At 34.6% G+C, this 16889-nt stretch overlaps 1 protein-coding gene across 1 annotated transcript; it reads right to left on the reverse strand.

Moving 5' to 3' along the window:
- Positions 1 to 1043: 1043 nt before the first annotated feature.
- LOC128215896 (uncharacterized) lies at positions 1044 to 10085 on the reverse strand. Its single transcript, XM_052922502.1, has 5 exons — positions 9940 to 10085; positions 7742 to 7878; positions 7228 to 7366; positions 6864 to 6909; positions 1044 to 1292 (listed from the first exon to the last, which is right to left on the reverse strand). The coding sequence occupies exons 1-5, from the start codon at positions 10083 to 10085 to the stop codon at positions 1044 to 1046; spliced, it is 717 nt and encodes a 238-aa protein (XP_052778462.1).
- Positions 10086 to 16889: the final 6804 nt, after the last annotated feature.

The following is a 16889-nucleotide window of genomic DNA, read 5'->3' on the forward strand; positions in this document are numbered from 1 at the left end:
TATATACTGTCTTTTAACTTGTAATCAAATCCATGCTAAGTGTAAACAATTTACAAATACAACACTACACATTTCGTCTAAACCTAACATATCTATTAGACTATTGACAACAATTCATTTATGATCTTCCTTAAGACAGGTATAACATTTTAGTTGTATTAATAAATAAGTCTCTCACCTGCACATTAATGGATTAGTAGCCCTTACGACTAACAAAGTCCTCCTCATACTGATGAGGAGCATTGATGCGAATGTGTGTTACATCAACAAGTCCAATGACATTTGGAAATCCTGAAAACACAAACTTTCAATTAATATGTGTGAATATACTAAGAAATGATCCGTTGATATGGTGGATGAGGCGGTCCGAGCATCTCTAGTTGAGATTTCGATTCATTTCAGTAGGTGACTCTTGCGAAATTTTCGATGAGGCATGTAAGGTATAAATCGTATGCCAGTTTAACATTTTGAGAATAAGAGTTGTGGAAGGTCCAGACCTCACCCGAGTAGTTGGTTTGCATAAGATGGTTTGAAGGCAGCACAGGATTGAGATTCTCACTTTGCGTTTGTTTTCCAAAGGTTCACTGACGCATCCGAGCCTACTGAAGCCGAGTTGCAGGCAGTTGCAAAGTCGTGCTGGATAAGGAATAAACATAATATTATGGTTCTGCTCCATGGTGTTACGTCAGGAGGACCCTACTTCTGAGGACAATAACAAGTTATTGTGGTGGAAACTACCGTGATGTTCATGATTTCCACTACATGTTTTGGCCTCCTGTCACTGACGTCCAACATACATCGTCTGCTTCATTTTTTACTGCAGAAAGGTATTGGAAGTCTCATGACGTTCGATCATGAATTTCATAAAAGGCATTTCTAATTGAAAAAAAAGATTATGGGTGCAGTTTTAAATGAAAAACAAGCCATTGTCATTCCTTTAATATACACTGGTTAACAAGTACACTTCCTGTGCTGGATAATGTCCACCAGAATTTCGCGCAACCTCTGGTCGGTGATCTGAGACCAGCGGTCCCCCTGATGAGTCACACATCTAATATCACAATGGGACCGCTGTCCCGGCTCTGTTCGTCAATAAGGTGGCAATACACAGCATCTATCTCGTTCCGGGTCTTTGTACTATTAATTCTTGTGTAATATGGCCGGATCGGCTTCCTCCCAACAGCCCGGACACGTATTCCAAGGTACTGAAAAGGATTGAAGGTCGCCGGCCAATACGGCAACCCTAGCCAGGGGCGTGGTGGGTTGGCGGTGTCAGAAGGGGTGGTGTCCACCTAAAACGGGGTAATTAACTTGTTCACCCAGAGCTACAGGTGATGGGCGTAAATAAACTTTAAAAATCGCCCAATACAACGTTAAGACAAATAGCTGTTCATACCGGTACGATAAAATAAAATATATAGGGCGTAATGTTTTTCCGAGTATTTTTTATCTTTTTTACGCCAGCCGTTTCGACTAAGTATATTCTGACCGATTTACGCCAGCTGTTTTGACTAAATGTTAAACAGGTTAGGGGACGTAACCGCTGCGTAGCGTTTTTTATCGATAATATTCTGTGTAAATCAACTTACACAAACTGTTGCTCAGCAAAATAAATCTTTTATTTTGCTGAACAACATTTCAATTTTGTGTAAGTTCTTATATATGTGCTTTAAAAGGTTATTTTATAAAATATCAAAGTCATTCATATTTGTAATTTAATGTACCGGTACACTTAAATCGCCATTACACTTTAATGAATGACCCAAAGGTGTATCATACACTTTACTAGATTGTATAAGGGTGTAAAGTACACATCCTCTGTAAGTTGCGACCAAATAAACTTGCAAACAAAAAAAATATGGGCTATTTTGACCCCCCCCCCCCTACCCCCCACACCACATACACACACACCTGAAGCCACTAGTGTATATTTATATTTGTAGTACATCCAACAACATTGTCTGTAAATTTCAACAGCATCAAACGTGGAATGAATGTGCTATTTTATCAAACATATTAAAACAACATCCTAAATAACCGTCATATATTTCATTTTTAATTTTACATGTTTATCATTCATATGACACTTCTACTTGTAAATAATTTGAATAAAACAATCATTTTGTTACAATAGATATTTGAAGTCAATAGTCATATAACTTTTTTATTCCTATGGCTTTTTCTTATTCAGAAAAAGAATGTACCTTTGGGGGATTTCAATTAGATTTGAAACATTATTAACACATTTAACAACAAAAATTAAATAAGGAAAAATACCAAGATTATGTCTTTGCAACATGCCTTCTTAATGTTTGTACCAAAAAGCCAGAACAACAACAAGAATGTGAGCTAGTAGGGGGCTGATAGTACATCATTTTACATTATTTTGTTTTTACATTATTAAACGGCACAAATATGTAACTGTCTAATTTGGGTTTCCTCGTTTAAAAATAGTTCAACCATCACCAAGTTTATATCTTATCTGTTTATGAGTACGGATAAATAATACTGACGCTATTTTTAAACTTACTGGAATTCATGTGTTAGGATACCCTAGTTAATATCAAATCAACAAAATGCGCAAAATTGCGAAAGATGAATGTATCCTAAGCGATGAGATACATCAGTAAGTAAAATTTAATGCGTTATACACAACGATATCAATTGTATGTAAGTTTTTGACAATATTCTAGGATGACTTTATCTAAGAAATTTGTTTTTATTTTTGATTTAGAAATATAAAACAGCAGTATACTTAATATAACTAAATTCATTATGGCAAATTTTAGATGGAAAGTTAACAATTTATTAAATGTTTTCTTATGCATTCTGATTTGTTTAAGAAGTACTAGTAGTTGAACGCCATGTGTCATGGAAATAAAATGTAATATAAAATATTTTTAAAATGTAGTTTAACCCGTTTTGCAGTTAAATTTGCTGACACCAAGATGTGTGATTTTCAAACGTGTGTTCATCCTTTATTCAGGTAAAGGATGGAATTCATTATTTTAAACTACAATTACAGAAGTCCAATTCAAAGATGAAGTACAACACCCCCAACCCCACAGCCCATTTTGACTAATTTAATACGTATTTAAATATACCCTGCGTACAGAATGTTGATGTTTTTAATTTGGTAACATTTAACGGATTAATGGCCGCCTGATGTCGGTATTAAACCTATTAGAGCCAAAACACTAGCATTACCCCCTACTCAGGTCGCTGACTCCGAACCACACACACTAAAAGGGACTAGACACCAGATGGTTCAAATTGACAATTACCTATGAACAAGCCTAACCAGATCAATATCAACTAGTAAGAAACTGATAATACATCATTTTACATTATTAAAAGATTTCATTGGTGTCCCAGCTAAGGTTAACATTTTAAAAATAGCAAACCAAGTAAATCACGAATTGGAAAAATGCGTTGAATTTAATATCCCCATTTTTATGTAGTATACATGTACTGTTTGTGGACTTTGTGCTTTTGTTCCATGTTTTTGGCTTGTGCTTGTTTGTTTTTGTGTTATTTGTCTTTGGCGTTGACCCTGTGACATTAAAGGGGGTTTATGTTTAAACTTTCGACCTTATAATTCTATACTAGAATATAAATGAAAGTGTTACCTTTGTCTCAGCCAAAATTGAGAGTCCGCAAATCGTCAACGGTGACATATCGCTGGAAATCAGTGTCAAAAGCTCATGTATTTTCGCACTCCTCAGTTGACACCAGTGGATAAAACATCCCCGGACATCAGCCAGCGTCATCATTGCCGAATATCGTCCTAATTCTAATGTTGTATCTTGCTGTCAAAGGAACACTGAATGATTCCGATGCATTTACGATGTTTTAGAGGTCGGGGCACATATAACACGACGGGCAGAATTTTCGATACTTCCTCTACGATATTTTCATTGCAATTTACACCAAAATGAGTTACGCAAGAAAGTTTCAGTCTTCATTGGACTGGGGCCAAGAAAATCTGCCATATTTATTTTATTTAACACTGCATATATTTTTGGAAAACCTTCTAATCGAAAAAGGAATTCTAAGATTGATAAAACTGTTTTATAACGGTTTGCTAACAATTCGGCCATGCTGGCCTTCATCAGGGAATATTTTACAAAAGGAAAATAAGAATTCTATTTCAAACAAATTATGTGCGTAAACTTGCTTCAAAAGGTTTGGAAATATGCGACGTCACAGTTAAGTTCGCTACAAAAAAGCACTCATCCGAGTACATTAAAAAAATCTTTACATCAACGCACTAAATGAGAATATTATTTTGTCGATGAGTACATAGTCTTTTTGTGGTGTGTCTCTCTTTTAGTGTCGCTTTGACCCTTAACAGGTTTTATATTTAAACTTATGAAAACTTGGTCTGTCTCGGAAGTTATGATTGTATTAATTATCTCGAAAGCGGATGTTTTGTGTTCAAAGCTCGTGACTTACTATTTCAATTTCTCACTTTTGATTAATGATAATAATGTGGCTAAACCTTATTGAGGTTTGCTTTATCACAAAAACGTTTTCTATACCAATACAATGAGCATAACGTCATGTAGTCCGACTGCATCACGTGTTAGCATTCGCGTATCTCATGTCAAGAGACCATATCTCTGTTTTCTTGAAATGTAGTTGCCATCATGAGGGTTTCAATCACCTATTGTATTTCCGGTGTTATATATTGAGTGTTTTTTACATTTATCAGAGAGATGATCAAGGTAATGTAAACGATAAAATGGAACTAGTTGTAAACGCTTAATGCAAATGTATTATTCATCACTTTTTAATACACGAAACAATACAAGTCTATTAAGAATTGTCCATGAAGGTTGATTTATCTACTTCATGGGTTATTGTTTTTGACGTAGCTTAACAAACAAAAATACCAATGTTTACTAAACTATCAATAGCATCATTCAAATGGAAAACGGTTACTTTCCTGTCTTGAAACAGGAGTATGTTATTAAAAGGTTATGAGCCTCCCACGCACGCAAAACACATATCATAAAGATGATATTTTATTCCGAATTTATATAGGTAGTTTACGTTAATAGACGTACACAATATTTCCCTGACCGAAATTAATTATTAACACAATGAAAAACACGCTGTTTCAGATTATAATGCATGTTGGGTTTTAAAACATAACTGTCTCGATCAATGAAGTGTAATTTGTAAGTGTCGTCTTGGTAATATATGAATATATATAAAAGTAAACATCACATTTAGTTATGTTTCATTTCACATAGTTGATACTAGACATTCAAGTTTGTTTCATTAAGGAGAGCATATGTAAGCATTGACAGTCAAGTGTGTTACCACCAGACCACGGATCCACCACAATGGAATTACCCAGCTTTTATTGAAATCGTTAAGCTTCTAGATGATTTCTTATTCCCGCAGGTTGTGGGATATATAGTTGTCGATATGTATCCGTCCATGCGGATGTAGTTATGTAGTTTCTGGACAGAATTTAAAAAAAAAACGTATGTCTAGTTTGTATAAACGCTGTGCGCTTTTGCTTGTGCAAAATTGTCTGGATCTGGTCAGTTATATTACACAATAATTATTAGGTGTTTTTTCTCGAATTAATAAGTTATCAAACTTATAATAATTGCTTTTTAATTCATAAAAGTATTGTTTTCAATTTGTCCGTGTGAAGTGTTTACTATTGTTCTATGATAATAACTTCATAAGCGAATACAAACCAATACTATCAAGAAATATCAGCTGACGAGCAAATCGAATACTTAAGTTATTAACCAATTCATTTTCATATTTATCGTTTCTCTTTTCGAAGTTTTGATTAAATTGAAGCCTTGAAATGTATGATTCTCTGCAATGAATCTTTCGGGCGGATATCAATTCTCGGATTTGGTAGTGTTGTATTGTGACGTTGCATTTTGTAGAGTTTGTTAAGGCGTCTTCAGTGTTTAATGAAACAATATAAGCTAATTCGCTACCTATATATTCACTGAAGTTTCATGAGAACAGCCTTATTTAATTAGTTGGCACCCGGAAAGGATGTTTGATATTAAATGCATTTTAAACTTCGGTAACAGGCCATATATTGCAGAAGAGTGCTTATGATATTTTCGCGTTGCACGATAAATAGTTCAGTTTTTTTTTTAAACAAGGTTTAATTTAAAACGAAATTAAAACGTCCCTGAATATTGTTTTTTATGTTTGTTTGATGAAGATTACCTGGTACTATAACAATTTCATATGTATTTTTCAATCACCTACGCAGTAATATCTCTTGGCGAGCAGTGAAAAAGGAAGTTTGGAAAAAATAACATTAAGCTTAACACATTCCAGATTATTCCCTCATAATTTTTTGTCTTTTTTTATCCCCGTTCAATTCTCTCATAACAGTAAAGTGTATTCACAAAAACATATTTTAAGCATATGTACATATTATCATTGAAGTAAATAACAATCTACATGCATGCTTTTTCTTCCATTTCTATCGCGCCGGCTTGATTCTATGCATCAAATTTTGTTTTTGTGGTGATTTAATCTTTACGACATAATATCAGTATTGATTGTGTCATACGTGGTATCATAAAGCACTCATCACTTTTGATTTCAACACAATAGCTAATACAAAATAAAAACTTGAGTGTGTGTGCATAGGCTAAATACTTAGGTTAAAACTGTACTCAAAGTGGTGACGTTCACTCATTTACAATAAGAATTGCTAGTAAAAGCAAACAACAGTAATAGACTGAACCGAAAAAAGCTGAAGCTAGGGATGAAGATGGTTTAAAAGTATAGTCTCGTTGGCACATTTGTTGGGGAAGAACGCCTTGTAAAAAACGTTGTATTAATGCGCCAGCCTCTTCGTGACACACGTCTCGCACTGGGTTCACGGTACATATATGTATACCTTTAAAGTAGCTGAAACAAAATAAATTAACTTTTTGCTTATATAAGGTTTATCGTTTAGTTATTCATAAGCAGCATATCCCATTATATACAGATATGTGCGTTGTGTGTTTTAAGTTATTGCTTTATATATATATATGAATAGTTTTCTTTCGACAATTACTCAGTATTATACATAGTATGAAAATAATTCTTCAAACATTTATATTATCACATTTGTACAAGTGCCAACATATGAGTTTGATGATCTTTACTTGGCTTTCGGCCAATCAGACTTGTGCAAGATCTTAAAAAATGTTCGCATAGAGTCTGCCATTTCCGGTAAAGTACCTGCATATTTTCATGACGAATGTTTGGGTGGTGTCTGTATGCTTTTTAAGGAGTCGCTGGAGAAGCTCGTCGTTGTTGTGTAAACAATGCCGAACAGTGTCTCTTTGTTGTACAATGCAGTCACTGTAAATCGCGTGTGCTAAAAGACAATGGTCATTCAATGCAAATACGTATGTGTGGAATCAGTTTACCAGAATAAAATATTTTATTAAACGGAGTACAGCAACAACGACTTTGCCTCTCAATTTCCAAGAAATTATAACTGATGTATTTTAAAACGAAAACGTTAAATGGTCGTCATTGTCAGTATTGAGCAGTGCAGCTGCCCTAAGACCTAAACCTAAGACCTAAAATAACAAAATTATCTTCGTTTATTAAAGCGTTATTGTTATTTATACATTATGCATATCGATAGCTAGTTCGTTATGAGCAAAACCATACAATTCATTTGCCGGAGTAGGCGTATATGATCAATATCAAGACCGAAATGTACACTAAAATATGCCATACGTACATGAGAGATTACTGCACAGTCCTGTAAACGTGTTTCGCCATGTTTGAGGCTGAGCTATGTTCAGAAGACCGTTATGTTGCCCGCACTCTTGGTACAAGTTTTCCAAACATGACACCGTCCTATTGGTAGACCCATCACTGCGGCACATTGGAAAAATGATGATAATTGGATTATACTTATGAGAAGTGAATGCTAATATATTGAATTCGAAAGTTGTATGCTATGAATATAGATATTGACATTTTATCAGGATTACTCATTAAATTGACCTCTCATCTGATATATAACATTACAAATAATGCAAGTATATGTCAGTGATTTATTGCAGGGCAACCACACACCACCAACAAGCTTTATTCGGAATTCGCATTATCCGATATTCACCGTATATTAAGCATAGTTGTTGACTTGGATTACCTAGGGTCCTAGGACTTGCACGTCGGAATGTCGACTTCGCGTGCCGAGCATCTGAGCGATGCTATTTTCGAATACATCATTGCATGACAGATAACAACCCTGGCACCACCACTAATACTGTGTGCGCATGCATTTCATAATAATAACATGTGACCTTGGTCTCCGTGTTAGGGACACTGGTCTTTCACGTACATATTTGCCACTCTATTGATCCCGACCATCGTTCGTCGTCTGTATGTTCCGAACACATTTGCCAGCTTACTCAGGAAATATCTTTATTGTTAAAAATTCTTGTAAAGCCTTGAAAATAGTGAAATTAGTTATATGAACATCGTTACATTAGAAACAGCAGAGTGGTCGTTTTCATTTTTAGACTCTGTTTGTACACTTGTTGGTTTGTATCTATGCTCATTTTGCCACACTAGTATACCATCTGTTATGGAGTTTCGTGACACTACCTGACAGGGAGCAATATCATTGCTGCATTAGTTACGTTAAGGTGGAAATGTTTAAAAGTATCTTCCCCGAGAGATTCGTAATGCGTGATTGGGCCTTTATTCAAATTTCATATAATACTATTCAAAAGAAGAGAGACGTTAACAAAGGATTTTTTATTCGCTAGACACGTGGTCTATTTATGCACTTCATGATTATGTTTGTTTGATGACAATGATTGCATTTGGCTGATTAATGTTATTTCCCTTCCAGTAAATCTTGATTAGATCATCTTCTATAACAAAACTTAGTTAGTGAGATTGCGGAATAGAAGCTATATTGCCAGGAAGCCTTTAGATGCCGAAAGAGAGAATTCAATTTGACAACAATATGTTATTAATCTTAAAACCTTCGAGCAAGATAGGTAAGTGTTATAGCGAGAGAGAGAGAGAGAGAGAGAGAGAGAGAGAGAGAGAAGGTATGAGAGAGACAGGCCGACAGACAGACAGACAGACAACAACAACCTAGTTTTGGTCGATTTTGACTTTATGTGCATTTCTCGAACACACGAGGACACAGTTTGGAATAGACTTCAATCTGTGTTACTATGCTAGATTGCTTAATCGGACTACAATCAGCATTAGGGGCGAAACTATTTCAGGCCACAAAGATACCTCTAAAGTTAGGGGTCTCTAGAATCTAGATATAACTACTTATCAAATAACTGAGCTTTATGCCTTGTTTCAGAACAGAATTTTATGGCCTTTATAAAACTAACTCCGGTAGTCCTGGGTCCTTAGTCGCGATTAGGACATGACTTAGCTATTGCAGTCTTCAATGGACGAATTAACAAAGAACGACTACATAAACGTCCTGTAGCTGCTCTACCTGATGCTACATACCAGAAAAATGAGCTCCATGCTTCCTTTTACAGATTTTGTTGTTACATATCTATTAGTTTTTAAGAAAACTCAAGGCTCCGGTTAGAAACATACCTAAAAATTACACAGTAAATTATATATATACAATAAATAAGTTTAATGAATAGTTTTTTTAGAAGGTTTAATAGGCAATGTGGCTGTAACATTGTAAAATATATTCCTGCGCAAATGTTTACTTATTTGACCATTAGTTTTGAACGGCAAACATTACTGGGCATGTAATTAATTATCGTGAATAGATTTTGGAAATAACGACCACTCGATCATTATTCATGTAAATGAGAAAAATGATGATTGTACGATAAGTGATCATTTAAAACAATATAGGTGGACGGGAATTCTCGGACGTTGCGAAATTGCAAAATGTTGCCCTTAAAACTTCGTTTAGATCCTCTGAATATATACCTGCAGAATGTTTTAACGGTTTCGGTGTCTGTCCCAGCCAAGATGTTGTAGGTACCGTTAATGCCATATAGAACGTCCTTGAGACACGGCAATACGTGACCGAACTGCCACTCCTCGCAACCGCCACCAACCACAAGTGTCAACATTGCAAAGCACAGTGTAATTAATAAGTCTGAAAATATATAATCGATTTGCTTTTAATTAAAAAGGCCAATGTTTGTATCTAAGTGTTGTCACGCCGTATCATCATCATCATCATCATCATCATCATCATCATCATCATCTTCGTTTATAGCTTTATGTTTTTTTAAATAGGCATGTTGCGGAATTTAGGGACAAGGAAAATGGCAATTGAAAAGATAAAAAGTCGAAAAGACAGATTAATGGGAATTTCAACCTTTATTTGATCAGGTACATTTTTATTGCAGTAAGATGACGCACACTGCCACATGTTTGTATTGTCTAACTCATAGACAGAAATGAAGCTGTATGAAAACTGACCTCTATACCGGATCTTGTAAGCTTCAATTACAGCGGAATAATTCTTTAGAAAGGGTCTATTTAATCAGGTTCTCTGAAACTGGCAGTATCGGGAATCTTTCTAGCGCTTTTATCCAGTGGCATAATAAGTTTACAAGGAATATGAAAGCGATGACAAGGCATTAAGGACTACAAAGAAACCACGAACGCAGAAATTGACTTGTTTTAACTCTGATATCTGGTGGGTTTTTTTTGCAAATTGTAATTGAGAAGCGAAACAGACTGGCCATTTATCATTCGATGCTGTAAGAAGTACATACGTTAAAATGATGTGTAATTTTCATTTAATTTGGTTAAAACGTATCATTTACTTTCAATATTGGCAACAATTTTGCCTTGAAAGGCAGCGCAAAATATGGTACGATTACAATATACAAAATATCAAGATTAATCTACAAATGAATACGAACATTACGTCGCTGCTTTGAAAGCGCTACATCAGTAATTCAGTTATAAGGCTGATATGTGTTCTATTATTCACTTTTGTCTAACTGAGTGTTGTTTTCTATGTTTTATTGCAAAATATCAGTGATCTCGACGGATAAAAATATTATAGTATAACAATAAATTATACTTGAACACCATAATTTGTTTCCATGACAATAAAAGGAAATAAGTATCCTATGTTGTTAGTATATATGCAGATATTTGGTTCGCCGATTGAAATATAATTGCGCGAATAAATACAAAAGTGTTACAAAAAGGAGCATGACAGCGATTTAATTTCGGAAGCTCTAGTCCAGACATGCTATCCTATGCAAATATATATGTACTCCAAACTCCTTTTTAAACCTTTCTAAACAAGTATTAAGGACGGAGATATTTCGACGTATTGTTAAAGCAATGAATAAGAATATCGTATAGTCATTTAATAATACTCCGACACATGTTGCTAATATTGTCTAACATTCCTTTGAGAAATTACATTTCCAAGATTCGCGTCTGTTTGTGAAAATACTTTCGAATATAGAATCGTTTAATGAGCTGCCATACATATACGTTGATATTGATATGAAAAGCTGAGTAGCCAAAATTTAAAACATAAACTCAGTTTTATGGCACAGGGTAAACGCCATATACGTAGAACACTAAAACAAAAAATCACAAACAAGAAACACTGAACCATAGTACAAAATAATCTAAAATACTACTACATTACTCATTTAACATGTTATCGAAATATAATGTCACAAGTGTTCATTAACCATTCCATAAGAGCAACAGGTGCAACAATATTAACCAAAAGTATGTATGGGGCAGCACAAATCATGTCAGTAACAGGGCACAAGTCAGTGCATTCGCTATCTGTCTACCAGAGGGTCGATACGGATGAAAAACTGAAGATGGGCCAAACACTGACAGCAAACTTAATCCAGGGTCAGACACAGGCTGCTTTACCAATGCCTCAACCACCTACTGCAACAGTTACAACAGCAGCTCTTCCAGTAGTAGCAAATGCAGGAGCTGGTGAACTTGAAGAAACTTTGCAGAAATATTTGGGGATTCTGATCTTAGTGACCCAATATTTAGGAACACAACTAGTTCAACAGCAGTACACACAAGCAAGCAGACATTTTATGGAAATGTCACTTTCATTCAAAATTTAACCATCCAAAAGTGACGGATAAATGACGGTGTTAGCTGTTTTTGGCCTATTGATATAAGCTTCGGTTGCGTGTTTCTGTTGTTGTTAAATGTGTCACTAACTCAGTAACTGATAAATTGTGTGCCATATTGACTGAAATTGACTGGTACATATTGTGTAGCTCAGGTTACTTATTTTGTTTAAATGTGATATGTTTTAAGTGTTTCTTGTTTCTTGCTTGATTTAACAGCTAAATGTCGTTCTTTTTTTGTTTCTTGAAGAAAAAAATGAGAAAAAAACACTTAAGTGTGCCTTGGTGTCCTAAGCAAATATAGAAAATGGGAGTTAAAGTGACATTAACCTTATGGGGTCAGTAGAAAAATTGTGTGATAGTATTGGCGTCTGTATTTGATCAATGTAAATAGGTTGTCGACGTGATGTATACGTTACGGGGTTAGTTTGTGACCCGATATGGGATATACGGGACAAAGGAAACCATATTTGGGCGAGAGCTTATGGTTTCCTTTGACCCGTATATCCCATATCGGGTCACCTACTAACCCTATAACTTGTAATGTTTTACCTCCTACATGAATGCCGCTATCCGATTGGCCTAGAGCGGTCACGTGCACGACGTTTATAATCCATACACCTCCTGTAATTTCCAGTATTTTCATACCGCCCCTGTAACTTCCATACTCCACAGAAGACGTAACAAAAAGGCGCCCGAATAATTTGTAACCTCTGCCTCGGCTTATCTTTTAACTGTAGAGAGTTAACTCATGCACGTTATTGAATATCCATTTTATTCATGCAATCAGTTGAGTGTAACCGACTGTTTACATGAGTCATTGGTTACAAAATGGCGACTATAGATGGTTTGCAAGCACAATTGACGAAGCTTTCGAAAATAGGTTAAAATTAAATTCAGAAGAGACGCTTCGATGCAACAAGAAATCTGCAAATGTGCTGAGGAGTTACATTCAAGAAATTGTTAAAAAATAAGTGTTAAAAACAGTTAATTTTTAAACTGTTGTTGTTTTTCTTATTATTCCATTTATTGACTGCGATACATCTTTCTTGTACAGTTATAAGTAAATGTAACCTTACTGAGAAAATATACATGCTGTTGTTATTGTATCTGTTCCAAATAAACTTGATTACATACACTTTTTGAATTTCTAAGAATATAATCTTGAGACAATATTAAAGCGTCATTGAATATTTTCATAACAAATACATTATATCTTAATACAATCTTATTATTAAGAACTCGGTGAGATATATTCGTTACACTGTTAGTAGCTGGGGGGGGGGGGTGATATACACCCCAAATGGTTTTATACCACGCTCGAGCTTCGCTCTAACTAAAAATATCACACAGTGAGCATCAAAAAATATATTTCACGAGGTGTGTAGCCAAAAGTAGAATATTCATGTTGGTGTTCACGAAATGAAAGATATTGCTATTTTGCACTGAAACAAACCATTTTTTAGTTATATTCGTAAAATTGAAGTCATGTAATTACACTTTTTGGAAAAACATTTGCGCACATAACGTTATTTCGTAAATGACGTCATGTGTCCCACCCTGGTACACACTGAGTTGATTTGAAAATCAGATCGGGCTAAACTTTCTAAACAGTAAAACATAACAATTTTAAATATTTACTGTTTCACACAGTGAAATATCTATTCTAATTTACTGATATTTCTCTACCAACCAACGGAAAGCATATAATTAACTGATCTAATGCTGACACGCTTGTCCATGGTGATCTGACACTGCTAAACATAATCGAATGCTTCTACTTAAAGTAGACATGTTTACACTAAGTATTAAACTCTGAAACACAGAAAGAAAACAAGATATTTGAAAATTACTGCGATTATTAATTTGGAGGGGTTATATTGTAGTAAATTGACACACAATAAATGGAATTTTATGTCTGTATCTCGGTCAGGAGTTCGGCCACTACTTAAATGGATTCAGATATCTTTATTTACTTTCTGGTTAATGTACTTCTTTGTAAAAGATCTTTTATCAAGTAATACAAGCATATGTCTCTAAAATAGACAGTATTGGAAATGTGTTCAGACTCTTATCTGACGACAGAAAACAATTAGAAGAAATGTCAGTGATTGCAATGTATTAAGGATATAAGAAGTACATGAATACGGATAGTCTTGGCTAGTTTTTTAAATGGAAATGGGCGAACACATTTTCCATTAGTCCTTCAGTGTATTAGGAAGTAAACTTGTTACCTTGGCGTGTATTGAGACTTTTAAGTTCCAGTAATTGCATCAAATACATAATCTATCCATTTCACCATTTATATTCTTCTCGAACGGCATCCCATTTTCATTTACGATATAATACAAGAAGTGACACACCTTAAAAGTTTCCAAATGGAATCGACAACGAATTACAAAAAAATAGTTCTGCGCTTCTGTTAAAAGCTTATATGTATATAATCATAACACATAAAAAAACCTGTCCCCGTTTGTTTGAATATTGAATCGTCGAAAGGAACGAATAATAAATATTTATGCGAAAAGCTACAGAAACAAGCTCAGCAGCAACAAGTTTAAACATAAACCCGGTTTAATGGCACTGGGTAAACGCCAGAGACATAGAACATTAAAACAAAAAATCACAAACAAGAAACATGGAAGAACAGCACAAAACTCTACAAACAACACAGTGCATTCATACTATATATAAAACACTGGGTATGTTTATCAAGGATTGTTAGGTACCGCCTTGGAACGGTCAGTAAAATGTTAATTTACTTGGGGTTCAAACCAGTTTAAGTGCACAAACCTCACTCTTATCCCAACAATCCTAAATAAAGAAAAAACGCAAAAGCTTGTTATTCAATTACGTTCACATTGAACCATTTTTATCTGATTTATTCTCTGGATCGCATGCGCATACATAAATGTTCATTGAACGTTCAAAGTATGTTATGCCACTGGATCAATTGGAGGTGCTGTTAGTTTGTGGCTCACCATGGCCACTCGTAAAGTTGAAAGGATCGATTTGAACACATATTATTATCTTAAAGATGCACTCTTACTCGCAAATAAGCAGTGCCACAATTAGTAGAATTGTTTTAATTTACCGAAAACGATGAATATATATTGAAATCAATCGTTTTTATTGGGGAAATTGTGTTTATTTCGAAAGGAAAGTGCAGAAAACACGGTATTACTACCTTATAAGAAGATAGTTGATCAGTGTATTTTTCGGGGGGCGGGGGAGGGGGGACCGATCAGTTACTTTATATTAGTGCGTTTTCAGCTATGAAATACACGATAACAATCTTGTTATCAGTAATGAATAGTTTCCGTAAATGCAATATGTAGGAAGTTAATAAAAGGGCTAAACACCAGATAATACAAACGCAAGAGAAAAAGGATATAAGATTGATATTGTTGTGTGAATCGCATTGAATCTTACTTACTGATGTATCACATCGATAACTACACATGCATCTTTCGCAGTTCGCTGTGAAACCGTTATGCGCGTGGAAGCACAAATGGGACAGCAGCATGACTGTTGCGTTTACTAGGTTTCCCGACTCACTCAATTCAAATCAAGGTATCAGATGAAATTTACACAAAAGAGAACGGTATTAAATCGTAGTTTTGAAGAATAAAGTGCATTGAGTGAGTCGGGAAGCCTAGTAAGAACGTGCATTGTTTTCACGATATATTTTAATACAGACATAATTTTCATCTAAAACAAGCGTCATCGTAAACAAGCAAATGCTCTTCATTCGGTGCACAAAGTCGTTCTAAAAAAATATTGTTTTAATATATAGTAAACAATGTTTATACTTACCGAATAGAGGACATTTTTCACCCCAAAGAACCATGAAACCTGAACGCACCGAGTAAATATCACTTAAAGTTCATGATCTATATTAAACATCCATGATAAAATACAAATATATATCATTCGAAATGAGGCATCATAAATTTGTCTGTTTTGGTGATTGCTGTGGAAAAACGTCTCTTAACCATTAAAAAAGAGCTGTTCGTTGGACTCGATTTGTTATAAAAGCAATACTTGGAACAAGGCTTAATGAATGCTGATTTGAATATGGTTCTAAGATCACGTTTAGGTAATTCTTTGTGTAATGATTGATGACGATGGAAGAGATTTGTCGGCTCTTGAATATGTTATTATAACCCTCAAATAAAACAATGAATCATGAATATTATGAAATAATTGATGAATGTTAAAAAAGTGTCATAGAAGAAGGAATAATAACAGTGAACTTAACTTGTCTTTAGTTTTTCATGGAAATATTGTATTTTCATATCAAAGATACAATTCCTCTTGAACCATGTTTAGATAGTATTACTTAAAGACAGCGCTAAAACGATGAAAGATCTGACCATTTTACAGAGATATGAAAATTAATTTTATCCTTAAACTATATTTAATGTAATGTTGATTTGCACTCTATTCTGGGCAGATGAATGTGTAAAAAATACATTAAGCACAACATGATTTATTAGATTAAAATAAGTCCTGTTAAGAGACAATGTTTCATGACCAAACAATACATCACTGCACCAAACTTCTGAAACATAACACAACTTAAAGGAAAAATATCTGTAAAAATGTTTTTTTTTTAAATGACTTAGGAGTCCTTATATAAAAAAGGCATTAAAGAATGATTATACAGGTGTTAAGCGGACAATCTCTTGGCAGATGATAAAGTTTTATGAAGAGAGCTTTGTCTTAGTTTATTATAATAACGACGGGTACATTTAAACTAAGCTTAGTAATAGCGTTTCCTTGGTAGTTGTT

This window comes from Mya arenaria, chromosome 14 (genome assembly GCF_026914265.1).
Source record: "Mya arenaria isolate MELC-2E11 chromosome 14, ASM2691426v1".
Classification (NCBI taxonomy): Eukaryota; Metazoa; Mollusca; class Bivalvia; order Myida; family Myidae; genus Mya; species Mya arenaria.

Bases quoted from the DNA above. Each gene is read 5' to 3' on its own strand.
- LOC128215896 (XM_052922502.1), bottom strand. From the start codon at position 10,085: ATGTTGACACTTGTGGTTGGTGGCGGTTGCGAGGAGTGGCAGTTCGGT. The intron at 7,879-9,939 runs GTATATATTCAG...AATGTGCCGCAG, and splicing joins ACCGTTAAAACATTCTGCAG to TGATGGGTCTACCAATAGGA. The intron at 7,367-7,741 runs GTACGTATGGCA...ATTGTCTTTTAG, and splicing joins ACTGTGCAGTAATCTCTCAT to CACACGCGATTTACAGTGAC.